This window comes from Mytilus galloprovincialis, chromosome 9 (genome assembly GCF_965363235.1).
Source record: "Mytilus galloprovincialis chromosome 9, xbMytGall1.hap1.1, whole genome shotgun sequence".
Classification (NCBI taxonomy): domain Eukaryota; kingdom Metazoa; phylum Mollusca; class Bivalvia; order Mytilida; family Mytilidae; genus Mytilus; species Mytilus galloprovincialis.
The window spans coordinates 27,731,983-27,747,843 of NC_134846.1; the positions used below are offsets into that span (position 1 = coordinate 27,731,983).

The 15,861-nt window shown below is 30.8% G+C and overlaps 1 protein-coding gene and 1 long non-coding RNA gene across 3 annotated transcripts in view; one reads left to right on the plus strand and one right to left on the minus strand.

Annotated features, from left to right (window-relative positions):
• The window catches only part of LOC143044723 (GPI inositol-deacylase-like), a 166,030-nt gene that overhangs the window by 144,136 nt on the left and 6,033 nt on the right, over positions 1-15,861 (minus strand). Inside the window, exons 2-4 of one of the 2 annotated variants that reach the window (XM_076216824.1) lie at positions 6,340-6,407; positions 3,334-3,363; positions 1,509-1,573 (exon numbers count right to left, since the gene is read on the minus strand). In XM_076216824.1, the coding sequence (XP_076072939.1) occupies positions 1,509-1,573; positions 3,334-3,363; positions 6,340-6,407 (163 nt within the window). The remainder of the gene's footprint in view (positions 1-1,508; positions 1,574-3,333; positions 3,364-6,339; positions 6,408-15,861) is intronic. The other variant, XM_076216825.1, reaches the window with a different exon arrangement.
• LOC143044731 (uncharacterized) overlaps positions 1-15,861 on the plus strand; it is an 85,715-nt gene that overhangs the window by 40,044 nt on the left and 29,810 nt on the right. The window lies entirely within an intron of this gene.

A 15,861-nucleotide genomic window follows, 5' to 3' on the forward strand; every position in this document is an offset into this window, starting at 1 on the left:
AACTTTTGTTCAAAGGAACATTTTCAAGTTAATTTTGGAGACGGTTAGACACATCATATTGTTTAAAGATAACATACAGAAACATATATATTTCAGTCTATATACTGCTACTGTGAATGTTGGAACTTCAACCTTATGACATCAAAATCAAAGCTATAAAATATTGTACAAACATCAATAGCTGCTGTAACTTTAACTATTCACTTCTAAACCCCAAGAACAATCAAGGTTTTCCACACCTCACAGGGCATGAAACCAATATAAAAAGATATTGTTTAGGCTTAAGAGGGCTCGCGGGTATAAATCAAGTTTTTTTTTAAATATAGGATTTCACTATATTTTTCTATAAATGAACTTTATCATATACTTTTTAAAATAGAAAAAGAAAATTAAAAAATGCGGTCACAGTTCATTTAAGCCAACTATCTGCCTTCGAAAGAAGCATACATTTTTGTAAAGGTACTTTTTCTCTGTTGAACTAATAAGAGATTGGAGGTAACATCGGATTAAAAAAAAAACTAAATAACAGAATTCGTTTAAATTTTACAACAGTGTAGTTTAATTTTAATGCAAAACTAGATGTGTCAAAGTGACACGAATGGCCCCATCCCAAAAAGTTGAAAAATTTGCAATTTCAATATAAACATATGTGGACACAAACATGATGGTAGTCTCACATATAAAAAATCAGCTCAAAATCTGGAGGCGTATAGAAAAAAAATCTCTATAACTGTCATTTTCAATAATTTATCAAAGTCCAAAGCCCGTAATTTCAGCAAAAATTAGCTGAGTGGAACGAAACTTTAACTTGATCTGTAACTCATCATGGTTAACTCACATACTAAAAATCAGCCCAAAATCTTAAGGCGTTTAGAAAAAAAGTCCGTATAACTGTGATTTTCAACAATTTCTCACAGTCCAAAGCCGTAATTTAGGCAAAAATGAGCGGAACGAAACTTAAACTTGATCTGTAACTCATCATGGTTAACTCACATATCAAAAATCAGCCCTATATCTGAAGGCGTTTAGAAAAAAACTTAGTGTAATGGTTTGTTGCGGAATAACGGAATGACGGAATTGCGAAATTACAGAATTTCGAAATTTCGGACAAGGGTAAAATTAAATGGCACCGACAACTTCGTTGCAGGGTCATAAAAATGGCATTTTTGGACCAAAGGGAGATAATTTGGAGCTTTTTTCAATGATAAATACATTTTAAAAGTCATCTGGGGCCAAAAGGTATTGATTTTTTGGCTGATTGCTGTACTATATGCTGAAGTAACAACTATTAAAGTGAAATATAAAATTTGTAATGAAAAAAAATGTTTAAATCTTTGGCAATACCTTTGTACCCTCGAGCCTCCTTAAAAGAATTAGTCCTAAAAACATTTTTTTTATACCAGAATGGCATTCATCATATCATCAAACAAATTAGACTTTGTAACTTTAAACTAAATCTGCTAATAAAATATTTCTCTTTGTAATAATATCTACATAATAATTGATACCTTGTCTATAACTCCCAGCATTTCCTGGTATAAATAGGACAGGAACACCATTCACAGGAACCTTCCTTAAAATACAATCATATGTGTATCATTAATATTTACACATACAACATAAAAACACTTCAAAGAAATTCCAGGTTACTTTCCCTGTTTAATCCTGTTTTTTAAGTTTCCGTTCTTAAATTAATGTGAATTGATAAAACAATATAAATTAAATACAAATTGAACAAAGAATCATATAAGGATGGTAATTAAATGATTTTGTATGCCTTAAGACAAAAAAAAAATTCTATTTTCAAAAATCACTAAAAAGAATTATACTTCTATTTTAATAAATGTATTGAGGTAATTGGTATAAAACGAAAATGTGCACACAGAAAAGACACTTTATCTAACAATATGATTGAACTTTTGAGGCAGCTGATTGAAAAGCTGTCCTGATGAGATGCAAATGACAAAGATGAAGAAAAAGGAGAGATACCAACAACACCTTGTATAGGATATAGCCATATTTAAAGAAATAACTATATTTATTTAAACACATTTCTTTATTTTGTAGATGAATAACTAAGGGAAGACATAAAAAGTTCAATGAAGGATAAAAAACTTAATTCATATAGTTTTTTCACTGACCTCCCTACCCCCCCTCCTTCTTAACTTAAAAGGATATATATTAAATCGATGTCAATTAAACAAAACTTGCAGCAATTTTGACCCCCCACCCCCTAACTATTTGAATTAAGTTTTTTATCCTTTATTGATTTTTGATGTCATCCTTAATAGTTATCCCACAAGGACGCGGTGTGTCAGTCATTTTGTCAGTGTAAGATCACGCAGATGGCCGCAGGCCAGAGGGTGATCTTACACTGACACACCAAGTCCGAATGGGATAACTATTTTACATCCCAGTTGTTTTAGATTAGACGAAAAACCATTTACAATTCATAAATCTAGTTTAGAACACCACACAACCATAACAATATACTTTATATATTACTATATGATGTATACCCTTTTTGACCCCCAAACACGATGAGTAGATATCAAACAATGTCAACTCGCCCCACTTGCCAATCAGCCCACACTATATCGCAACTTTACTAAAATATTGTCCCACTCTTGTTTATCGACTTGCCCCGCTTTGAAAAAGTGTAAAATCAAATTGAACAATTAGTCTGAAAACTCACTAATTAACGAAAAAGGTTAAAACCCCACTGAATAAAGGTCTGACAACTCGCCCCACTTATAAAATGATCTTGCTTCCTTTTTAAGTATGTCAGTGTAGTGGTATGTGTCGTGGATTGATATGCTAAAGGTTTTGAGCTCGAATCCCAGCATATACACTGGATTTTTATACATGAATTTTGATAAATAGTCTTTTCCTTATAATTAATTATAAGTTTTATAGTGGATTTGACATTCCCGCCAAAACGTTACAGAACAAAGGAAAGCATGCATAACAAAGAAACTGAAAATGGGGTGATCTGGTAGGGGTGATCCGGCTCAGATCCCCCCTGTTAGAACAAAGGAGCTGGGATGTAACTAAAGAGATCATATAATTCACTTGAAAATGTGAAATTTTTTTTACATCATAATTGGAAAAAAAAACATATACATTTGTATTAAGTGACTATGTTATATGTAAATATGAATTGAAGAAGTTGTGTGTCATTCAAACAGCAATGCAACCAACTAAGGCAAAGTTGACTTTAAGTAGATGTTGATATTCATTAAGGTCCCTATGTCTTTTGATACTTCAAGAATTTCAGAATCTATTGTTATAACTGCTTTCACATTAATATTTATAGTTTATCAAAAGTCTTACCTATTTGATTCTAATTTTCTGGCATACTGGCTAAAAGTGAGAAAAAAATAATACATTGTATACATTGCATATAACTATTGGAATGAAGATTATTAAAATTATAATAATAAATCTATATATAATATCTTAGTCTTACCTCCTATAAACTTCTATGAACATCATTGGTGAAAAGCTAAGTGTGGGAACCTTGAATATCTAATATTTCGTCAGTGCCCCTGTTGGTGTGGTTTATTTCAAATACAATTTTAAGTTATTAGTAGAGTCACTCATTCATTGTAAACATTGATGATTATAATTTTTCAAGATTTTATAATATAACTTGACTTTTGCTTATATTGATCACCATAACAACAACTGAAAAATATTTGCTCCATTTTTTTTCAAACTACGTCTAAATTCCCCAAATTATTAGTCTGAACGATAAATTCATTCAAAAGTCCCTACATGTACTATAATATTTGTTCTGTATAGTTGCAATAATCTTTAGACTCTGTGTATGTTATAGCAATAGGCAATCCAATATCTAATAAGTTTGTTGGTTGAATGCTTTCTTTAGAAAAATGGGATAAAAATGTCATACATCATAATAATAAAACAGAAAGGATATGGGGTATTCATCAATGACATAAAATTAGTACCTCTCTGACCTTTTTGAAAATACGCCCCATATTCATATGTAAATTATTCACAAGCATAATTTGCAAGAATGCAGGATGCATGCTAACAATTTGACATTAATTTGAACTGTGCATGATAGTTGCACAGGCTAACAGAGATCATGATTGCAGTTTTATTGCTGGTAGTGAAGATGATCATATATTGATTGCAAGATCAGATAAAAGAGTTCTGCAGAAAAACTTGCACATCAATGATGAGGGAAATCACTTGGTGTATATAAATATTGACTTTAATATGACTGTTAAAACTACCAATATACATTTAAACTTAAACTAATGAAATTACAACAAGAATACACATGCTTAAACTTATATATACCACAAGTATCAAATAAACTTAATATTTCTAAAGATCAATAACAAATTCAGTGAGGTCAAAGTCAGATAAATAATGTCCAACAGACATGTTCACCTTGCAATCATTCCATACATGGAAACACCAAATAAATATGATCTATTACTTATGATATTTGAAAAACAGACCAAAACTCAAAAACAGAACATTTAGGAGGTAACTGTATTGTATTTAAATCTCCAACAGCATCAACTAGGGATTTGATGGTCGCAAATTAAGTTTACTGGCAACGCGTTAGCAGAGACAGTAAACGGATATTTGTGACCATCAAACCCATAAATTGATGCCGTCAGAGCTTAAAATACAATATTGTTATCTCCATTCTAATGAAACTGACAGAAAACAACGTTAAAACATGTATTTAAAATCTGTCATATGCTGTCTGCGCTTGTGCATACGTCCCATAGCATCAATTGTCAATTGATGCCATGTAAGAAAGTGACGTTATCCAATCAAAATTAACGTCACAAACATTGTTGTATTAGAATGACCAATGAACCATGAAAATGAAGTCATGGTCAGATGAAACCTATACTTAATATAGTTAACCTACTACTTATAAATGTTATAGTTACTCATAAACAGACCTCATCCTGTAACTTTAACCTTGATAACTGATCCATATAACGAGGCCCTCTGACTGACATATAGCATTGCAAGGAACCCATATATCAAAGATATTTATAAATCCAATTACTCATAATAAATGAGAAATTCACATGACAAAATAGACTATATTTTTTTCAAGCAGTCCATGTTGAGCCATGACAATCATGACAATGGAAATATGACAGACAGATATCAAGGTATGAAGCACCCTTCTGAAATATAAAGCTTTAAACAAATAGTTCACATAGCCACAGCCACTGTCACGGGATATAATCTCCATGACTTGCAAATAGCAACCTATGTTACAGGAACAGCTAAAACCAAAAGCAAACATGCTTTTTTTCTTTTCTTTAAAACAATTCATAAATAACATCTTAGAGAAATGAAGGTTTCAGTGCAAATGCAACAAGATTTCCATTAAATTAATATTTGATGAGAACTTATTATCCAAAGTGTCAAAGACATTGCTGATATAAATAAACTCATCATAGATACCAGGATATAAATTTTATATTTAGGCCAGACGCACGTTTCGTCTTCAAAAGAAATGACATAAGTTTTGTAAAATTTTGGCAAGAATTGTAAACATGATAGTGCTAACAATGCATTTTACATTATAATCAATATTTCTATGGTACATAAGTAACATAACTCCTTTAAATATAAGCAATCAGCACTGATTTTCAAATCTGTCTGAGACCTTGATGAAATAAACCTTCAAAAAAATCATAAAAATCTGGCAAGAATTGTCCACATGATGATGAGCATGATGAGAGTGCTAACAATGCAATTATACATATAAAATCAATATCTCTTTTATAAATAATTGATCTACACTGATTTTCTAATCGTGCAAGAAATTGCTGATATAAACCTATGAAATATAAAGGCAACAGTAGTGTACCGCTGTTTGAAAGTCATAAATCTGTTGAGAGAAAAGAAATCCTGAAAACAAACTAAAACCGAGGGAAACACATTAACTTTAAGACATGTAAGAGGAAAACAAAGAAACAACAGAAACACTGAAGTGCAACACACAAAAAAAGAACTTTAATATAACAACTGCCATTTTCCTGACTTGGTACAGGACATTTTAAGAAATAATGGTGGGGTGAACCTGGTTTTGTGGCTACATGACAGACAGCTGCTTGTATAAATCCGTCTCCATTTTAAAAGACAGATTAGGTCTGAGGTAGTGTTAATATGTATCAACAATATAACTTTTTATGTTAATAGACTCAATATATATTTTGCACTTATTGTACATGTTGTATTTTAGGTTGCAAATTCATCACTAATATTTAACCCAAATTTCCTTTTTTATTACATCAAAATTTTTTCGAGGCAGTGAACAACTTTACCTACCCTTCACCATAGATAAACAGTCTGTATCTTGGATATTTTTCCTTGAGTCTCTTTCCCAATGGTATTTGCTGGAAATAAAAAATATATAAAATCATGTTCAATGTGTAGGGTTGTTCAAAGATCAGCCTTCAATCTTTTTTTTTCTTTAAGGAGAGAACAAAATTGCAATATACTGCCAAATATATCATGTATGGATATAAAATGATGAACATACCGTAAAATAATGTAGAATACAATGATGTTGAAACATCATTCTGGGGAAAAAACTCCCTTAAGGCCTAGCCACAATCAGATGTACATTTCATATTAGGTCTATTTTATAGGCTTCTAAAGACAAGAAGATAAACTTAACACAAGTATTACATCTTTGAACTGAAGAAGAGAATATAGGGCTTCACAATGAATATCACATATCATGTATATGTGTGACCGTTTTGAAAAAAAACTCTAAAATACATGCTGAAAATGGGCAAAATTTCACGTTATGTTGTTTCATTTAAAATTACAGTTTTTATCAATTGATAGTTAATATGTGAACTTAATTTGAACTAAATTATTAGTTCACTGTTATAGACAATTTATTCATCTTTCTATTGCTGGATGTTGCAACAAAAACTCTTCAGAGGTTACAAAGTTATGATATAAAGTGGATAACTACATGTATGCGTTTGTTATGAAATTTTGTACTTTTGTTTTTAGCTAGCTCAGTGTACATGGTGTAGTGATAAAAGAGAAAAATAAATCAAATTTATGCTATTATGTGTTTTGTTTTCTCTTCTTGTATATGGCTAAGTATTCAGTAAAGTGCTGTTTCAATGGGTGTCCCAGAAAAATGCATTTTTTTCATATTTTAAATTATTTTGAGTTTTAATGCAGGTAGCTAATCAATTCACTGCATGATGAAGAGATAATATAAACAGTCTCATATGAAAAGTTTATTGTTGAATAAAGTATTTTATAAATGAAGTGTTGAATTCCCTATTTTTTGCATGCTTATTTTGTGACATGGTCGAATGACCCAAAATCAAAATTGTTTTATTAACCTTTTTGTATGAATGGCAACTAGGTAAAAAGGATTTTCAGGTAAAACAATAGGGTTGGCAAGGTTAAGGACACTAAAACACGAAAAATCATCGAAAAATAAGGATTAAAAACAATTTTAAATGGTCATGTTGTTGGACTAACATTTTCTGTCTTCTTCCTATGTGAAAATGAAATATAAGTTATGTAACAATAGAGGGCAATTAAATGCACAAAATATCTTGAGGCTTGAGCTTATTAACTAAAATGTGATAATTCATCATGAAGTTACAGCAGAAAGTTTTTTTTTTCAGGAATTGTCATTAAAGTTTACTCTTGAAAAATATGTCCAACCGTTACGGGCGAACATTTCAATTTTCATTTGCAAGTTGCCAACTCAGTTTAAGTTTTTTTTAATGTTTATGACAACAAATTTTACTACAATCGCGATGTGCATACGGTATTGCTGTCAACTGTTCCTTTTTACTTGAGGTCAACGACATTGAAGGGGTGAACACTCTTTCTGTCCAACCAAGAGATGGAAGTTACATCCAACATTTGTCCAAAAAAATGTTACGTCCAACATCCAAGATATTCTCTAAAATGGCTACCACAAGTCACAGAATTAATTTCGCTTCTACTTTGACAATTACTTAACCTTAAATACTACCATATAAATGAAAAATAAAGAGGTTTTAAACTGTTGACAGTCTAAATTTGACATAATTTTGAAAATTAGGACGTAACAAGAGTCCATTAATTTTCTGTTGGACGAACCGTAGGACAAAATCTTCTAATGTCGGACGTAACAGCTTTTTAAAGGTAAAAAGAACCTTGTTAACAACTAACAAGTCCACATAAACTAAAAAATAGTTCTCAGACCCTTCCTAGTCTCTTCTTAAGAGGTGCCCATTTTTAAATTCCCATTAGGATCAGTAAATTAATGAATTCTGTCCTATGTTTGTCCGACAGGGAATATAATCTGTCCTATGTTTGTCCTACAGTTTTTTATGGTTTTGTTTTATCCATTTATTTAATAATGAACCATTTTACCTCTTGCTGAGGAACACCAGCTGTAGATATTAGTATAAACAGCATAGTTTTGATTTTGTTTTTGACTTTCAATGATGCAAATGGAACAAATTCTCATCCAAAAATGTCCCCGTTTGTCCGACATATTTTAAGATTTTTCCAACTTATAAGTTAGTTTTTGAAAAATTTAACAAAATTATATACATTTGTACTTTAATTGAAGATCTTATGAACTGTCAGAGAAAAATTGATATATTTATTAACTAGGCCTTCATATAAAAGGAAAATATTCAATTTTTCAATGTCCTGTTATGTCCAACATAACCTCTGTCCAACATGCTATTTAGTTCTAATTTTATGTTTTCTGACTAAATAACTATCTTTTTACATGTAAAACCCTAAACTAGAATCATTCTCCTTTCAGAAAATCATGTTATTAAGATTGAAACAGCTACTTTTAAAATCATACATGTTGTCACACACTAACAACACTATACTGAATACTTAGCCATATAAATTATCAAAAACTACCTCATATATCAATATTGCAGTACCCTAGCTGGAGATATATGCCACAAAGTTGGATATACAAATAAAGTGAAAAAATGTCTTGTCCGTAGACATACATTCCCTAGTAAACAGGAAGTGTAATAACATTAATGTTGCATTGCTAAGTTCCTGCTCTTTTGTAGATATGAAAACACTACTAACATTTTTTTTCTACCATCTATTAATAGAGAAAGAATTTGAAAAAGATGTCAGAATGTCTTGTCTGTAGACACATGTCTTGTCCGTAGACATGGCTTTATCAATATTGCCTGGCGTTATGTGTCTATATTGTTCCTTTGTGTTGTTTAAACTTAAGATATTTCTAAGGGAGCTACCATTTGATTTTTATGGGGGGGGCTAGGATGAAAAATTTTGTCCTGCATTTTTTTTTTAGTTGTAATCTCTGTCCTGCCTTTTTATTTTTCACTCTATTCGGTCCTGCTTTTTTTTTTATTAGTTTATCCTGACTTTTTTTACCTAAATTGTCATCCTGCCTTTTTTTTTTACTTAAAACTCCTGTCCTGCCTATTTTTTTCAAATTTCATCCTAGCCCCCCTATAAAAATCAAATGGTAGCTCCTTAATTAATAAATAGTAATTCAAGCGTTCCAATTTTTTGTAAAATTTCTTTACAGGAGCTAATTTTAAAAAGTGGCAAATTATTAGTCATAAAAAGCATACCTTATTTTACTTCAATATTTTTATTCCAGTTGCTGCAAACATTAAGGGCATCTGATACAGTTTCTCGATAAAATGTCATTTTTATAATTTTGTAATATGTTGTAGGCCTTGGCGAGGTATAAAATAAAACTTAAAATAAAACATAGGTCACGGTGCTTGTTTTCGAGGAAATTGAGACTGAAAATTGGGAATTTGTGCAATTTTGTAAAACAATTAGACAATGTTATAAATTTTTTGGAGCAGATATTTTTCGTCATAAATTATTAAGATCTGGTTTAATCTGAATCTGTGATAAGTGACAAAAAGGAAAAAAATAAATCACTACACGAATAACTATACAATTATTCAAGCCTGGCTTGACATTGCGGACCAGATGCTCAAAGTGGTATTTTTTAAAACCTAAAAAGATGGAAATAAACTGTTTCTGAAAATGTAATTTTTATCATTTTTCTGCATAAAATGCATTGTCATGCTTTCTTCAAATCTCAAATAAAAAATATAGGTCACCGTGCTTGATTCCATGTTAAACGCGATTTATCCTAAAATTTGCGCCCCCCCCTTCCCCCTTTGTAACCTTAACGTTAGCGCTAAAGTGCACGACGTCACTGGCAGACAATTTTGACATTATCTCTGCAAATTACCGGCGACATTTTTCAGATGTATAAATATTGCGTGTAAAGTACTGTCTATAAATTGGTTATATTGTTTCCGGAAATAAAATCGTGTGAATAACAAATACCTCTCTCTTTTTGTGGTCTAAGTGAGAAACATCTCAAGAAAAATCATAACGAACTGTTGATAATTTTTACGGCTTTTAAGATTAAAAGACTCGGCAATTTAGAACTTGACATACAGGTACATTTACTGAACACAGTCGTATATTATTTCATACCGTATGTTGAACTCTAGATTTGATTTGTTTTGTTTGGTGGGCTGCTGTTTCATTACAAATATTCCTTAAAATCCTTTTATTCACGTTCTAATCACTGAGAAATCCATTTTTGTTGATACGAATTAAAAGTTCATGTAGTTTGGACAGTCAATAAAATTAACATGCATTGCAATTCGAATTAGAATTTACGTAAGGACGTCAAACATTTCGAATGCAAATTAAACTAATACGAATTAGTTAATGCGAATCGAATTCGAATTACGTGTGAACTCAGCATTAACCTGCAAACGAAACTTCATTTTTGTACATAAATTGCAGCACATACATTAGGCCGTTACTTTTTTCGTTTGAATTGTTTTACATTGTCATTTTGTGACTTTTTATAGCTGACTATGCAGTATGGGCTTTGCTCATTGTTGAAGACCGTTTGGTGCCCTATAGTTGTTAATTTCTGTGTCATGTTTGTCTCTTGTTGAAAGTTGTCTCATTGGCAATTATACTACATCTTCTGTTTTATGTGGTCAGAAAACAAAAGCAAACTCCTATAAAGGAGAATTTTCAATTTCCTAAAGAATGCTCTTGTCCAAACAATGAAATTATAACTTTGAAATTTTTGCTTTGGCAAAAACGATTGGATTAGTTGCGATTAATTCCTTCTCTCATAGCGTAATTTTATTAGTAAATAACTATATATTTTTTCACCATAGCGAGTACATAAAATATTGCACGTCCATTCCCCTGTATGTCCATCCGGTCCTTCTGGTTAATTACATTTTTCATGTGAACAATTCTTGCCAACTTTTTATAAAACTGATATCGTATGGATAGGTTCGAAAATCAGTGCATATCAAATATTCTTTAAAAGAGTTATGCCATTTGGAAACAATGGTTATAATGGAAATTACATTGTATTTGCTGTCATTCCGTCATTTCTCTAATCATTGCTAATATATTTACAATATATATTGTATGATAATAGATTATATATACAATTGCCTACAACCTGATTTGAAATATATATTACACTCATATTTTATAAAAAGTGTGATAGATTTTTTAAGTGTATTTATTACATTATTTGTACTTGAATATACAGTGGCAATGAAAAACAAGTTAGGCTGTGGAAAAAACAGGGTAGGGTGGGGAGACAACTGGGATAGAAGTGTTCGAAGTCATGCGATTGAACAGTTATCTATTCAATCGCTCGTTGAGTCCACCCATAATTTAAGAATATAGTATGGAATTTTATAAAACATGCATGACAGTTCAAAGATAAACCGTATTGATAGAAAACAACAGTGTCTTGAAATCCATTGATGTTGCTAATTCAAAGATGTATTTTATTTTATTTTTAAGTTGTACGAAGCAATATACATACATATACATGTGAAAATGTTTGATTTTGTTTATCATCATATATGCACTAATTTAACTTTATATATATTTTCATTAAAAGTATAATAAATAAAAGTGTAAATCTTATATGCAGACATTTTATTTTAAATTTTATTCTAGCCCGTAGCTAAGTTGGCATGTCTCGAATAAATTAAACTTTTAAATTACATAAACGAATTTTACCTGATGACTTTCGATTGGCAAAAACGATTGGATTAGTTGCGATTAATTCCTTCTCTCATAGCGTAATTTTATTAGTAAATAACTATATATTTTTTCACCATAGCGAGTACATAAAATATTGCACGTCCATTCCCCTGTATGTCCATCCGGTCCTTCTGGTTAATTACATTTTTCATGTGAACAATTCTTGCCAACTTTTTATAAAACTGATATCGTATGGATAGGTTCGAAAATCAGTGCATATCAAATATTCTTTAAAAGAGTTATGCCATTTGGAAACAATGGTTATAATGGAAATTACATTGTATTTGCTGTCATTCCGTCATTTCTCTAATCATTGCTAATATATTTACAAAAAATATAAAGAACAAAATAAACAGCTGCGCTACAAGCACATGATACACCCGTCATGTTATGAAAAAAAACATTATACATGTTTTTAAAATAACACTGGGTTGTACAGGAAGTCATGCTAAGTATATCTTGACTCTTTCATTATTTTTGCTCAATAGTAAGTTTGTATATATCACAACATGTTTTATATGATACCCAAATAGAAGCTCAATAAAAATTCAAGAACTCAAAAATGAATTAGAGAGTCATCACGAAAAAGTATACAGATCTTAAGAATAATTTAATTAAAAAGTATGTGAATTTTTATGCAATAATTATAAATAGTTTCTGAGATACGGCGCGACATGTGAAAACCCCCTCTTTTTGTCATAAACTCAATGACTCAAAAATCAAATTTTGAATCATCCTCAAAAAGTATAAACAGCTGTTCAGAATAATATAACTAAGAAGTGTGTAAATTTTTAAGCAATAGTCATAAATCGTTTTTGAGTTACAGCGCGAACTGTGAAAAAAAATCTGTTTTAGTCCTGTAACTCAAAATGTTCACCAAAAATGAAACAGATCGTTTGACCATCATGACTGAAAAAATAACCATGTTCAGTTTAATTAAATATGCTGTTCCATGTTTACGACGGACATTTGTGTACCATGATACGTCCCGTAAAAAAAATTACGGTTGTATAAATATATTGTTGGCTATTGCCTTTTGTTAGATAAAATATGTGTAACGTTGAGGAAATAAGAACTTAATTCTTTTATATTAGCGGCATGTACCTACATTTTCGGTATTAGTTTTAAAATACCATTGGTTTCCTGTGCTGCAATAAAATGTCATGGATGAAGAATGATAATAAAAATGATAATTGACAGTCATGATATTAGTTACACCAAAAGGGTCAGTCGTCTTGAGATTGCTCACTTTACATTATTTTGTTGAAGATATCAAAGAAACAGTAATTTGCTTTATTTCTTATGATGTTATTAGACTGTTATCCTGTTAGAATCAAATGCACTAATATTAATGGCGTAGAAGTTAGCATGCAGGAGAAACAGAAATTGGAGCATCAAAATTCCACATTACGTTTCTTATTACGGAAAATTACACACATTACGTCACGCAAAAAGTGACAATTTGCGGGAACTCAAATGCTTAACGTCGTGCCAAGAGTTTACTCCCTTGAAACTGTATCGGATGCCCTTAAAAGATTAACTAAATCAAATGAAGAAAATGTATTTCTCTCTCTCTGACTTTATCTTTTGCATGTCAGTATTACCAGCAGATGAGGAAGTGTCTACGGACAAAACATTTGTACATAACATGTATTAAATTCAATTATTTGTCTGCTTTGGAACTCAAATCTTATTTATAGGTGATGAAAGTTATTTGTACAGATTAAAACTCAGTATTTTCAACATAAATATAGTCACAATTAAAAACCAATTGTTCAGAGAACAATTGAAGGCCTTTCCACATCAAAGAAACTTTGAAAAGAAGCTATTTTCTTCAGACTGATGCGATAAATAATGGTTTTGATATATTTGAAAGTGAACTAAAGTAGATAATATGCTACTTATTGATATAATTGACCACTTCCGGTTTACAGAAAGTCACTTCTGGTCTTTAGTGATTAGTAAATGTATTTAAATTACGAAATATATGGATTCTGAGTACTTTGATATGAAAAAAGTGCAAAAATAGCTACTTCCAGTTTTCTCAAGGTCACTTTCGGTTGTCATTTTTCAAGGTCATATGTCACCTAACCTTTTGTACAAGCTCATATGGCTTTATAATGAACTTAGTTGAAGTTATAATCAAATAACTATATATTGAGACATTTTAGGGGCACGAACTCCTATAAGATGCACTTTAATTGTATCAGATCAAATGTAACATATCTTCATTACAATAAAGCAAACATTTTGCACTTGTTTTTTTAATGTATATCTTTAAAACTGTCGGAGAAAATCTCAAAACAAGGCAAAATCAAAATTTAGAACTTGACCTTGATCTTTGACCTTGACCTCATTTTCTAAGTTAAGACCTAGGGGCCTCAAATAAAAATATTACAGGGTTATATTGTTAATAGTTGATGAGTTGAAAACACATAGTGACAAATTTATTTTGTAAAGGTAGATAACTCCTATAAAATTTCATCGAATCGCTTCGATTTAAATTAGCCAAAAATTCCTGAGGATGTAACGAACAATTTATAAAAAGAATTTTGTGGATATCTTTTTTTGTTATGAAGGAGATGCACTCTGATGATAAACAGTAAATAGGGAGATAACTCTTACAAAGAAAATGGTTCGGCTTAGCAAGGTGAAATTTAAAAGTGCATAAACTATACAATACAATATACATGATATAAGAAATATCTAAGCGACACATTGCGAAACAAACATTTATCGCAAGAACAAAATGTGGCGGAAAAAAAAAATTTCAACTGAATATGTCTTGTCTGTAGACATGGTACAGTCGGAAACCCGGTTGATATAGAACAAAAGAATCGAAGCTCGTTGTTAGAGAAGGCAATAAATGCTTACTGTAATGTTTACTATAGTGACAAAAAATTTAAAAGTTAATAGAAACAATCAAAATTACAATTTTCTTCTCAATAACGAAGTGTTTTATTCTAAAAACACCATTTGCATAAGTTTTCAATTTATCTAGTACATAGTCAAGCAAAACAATTAGATATCAAGTTGACGACATGTGTATCTTTCAAGTTGGATGTAGAAAATGCATAACCTCCGATTTTTTTTTTAAATTTACCACGGACGGAAACATATCAATCTATTAGTTCAGTAATTTTCGTGTCTGCCCTTCCAGTATGTGACTCAAGAAAAAATTCCAAAAAATGGGTAACAATTGTATCGAAAAGAGAGAATCGAGTGCACCGTTTTTTGTTAGGGCATGTTTGAGTTGAATATTTTGTCTTGATATCGTACAAAGTAGGAATATTTCATACATTGTTTCGCTTCAGATTCTATCATTTTTGTATATCAAAGCTACAGGTTGACTTTATAACATAAAAAAATAACAGTCCTAAGAGTGAAATATATGGGTCAAGTGAAATACCTATCTAATGAATCACAAAAACAGAGTAGGTGTGTTCGAATAGCTATTTTTTTACTGAAGGTACTTGACGACAGTCTATGAAAATGCATATCTTCGAAAAATTATAATTTTTTGTGTGTGATAACCAGGGTTTATAGTCTTCAACCACTAAAATCAAAGTGATGGCAATCACTCATGGAAAGATAAGAAGAGTAGTTTGAATTATTTCATATTAAGGTATGGTGGGGGAAAATGAACATTAATAAAGCACTATTGCTTAAAATTGCATTTACAGCAGGTCTTTAAAGGAAACTTGCTTTTCCAGTATGAGGATAAAATGAGCTCAAATTAAATACTAT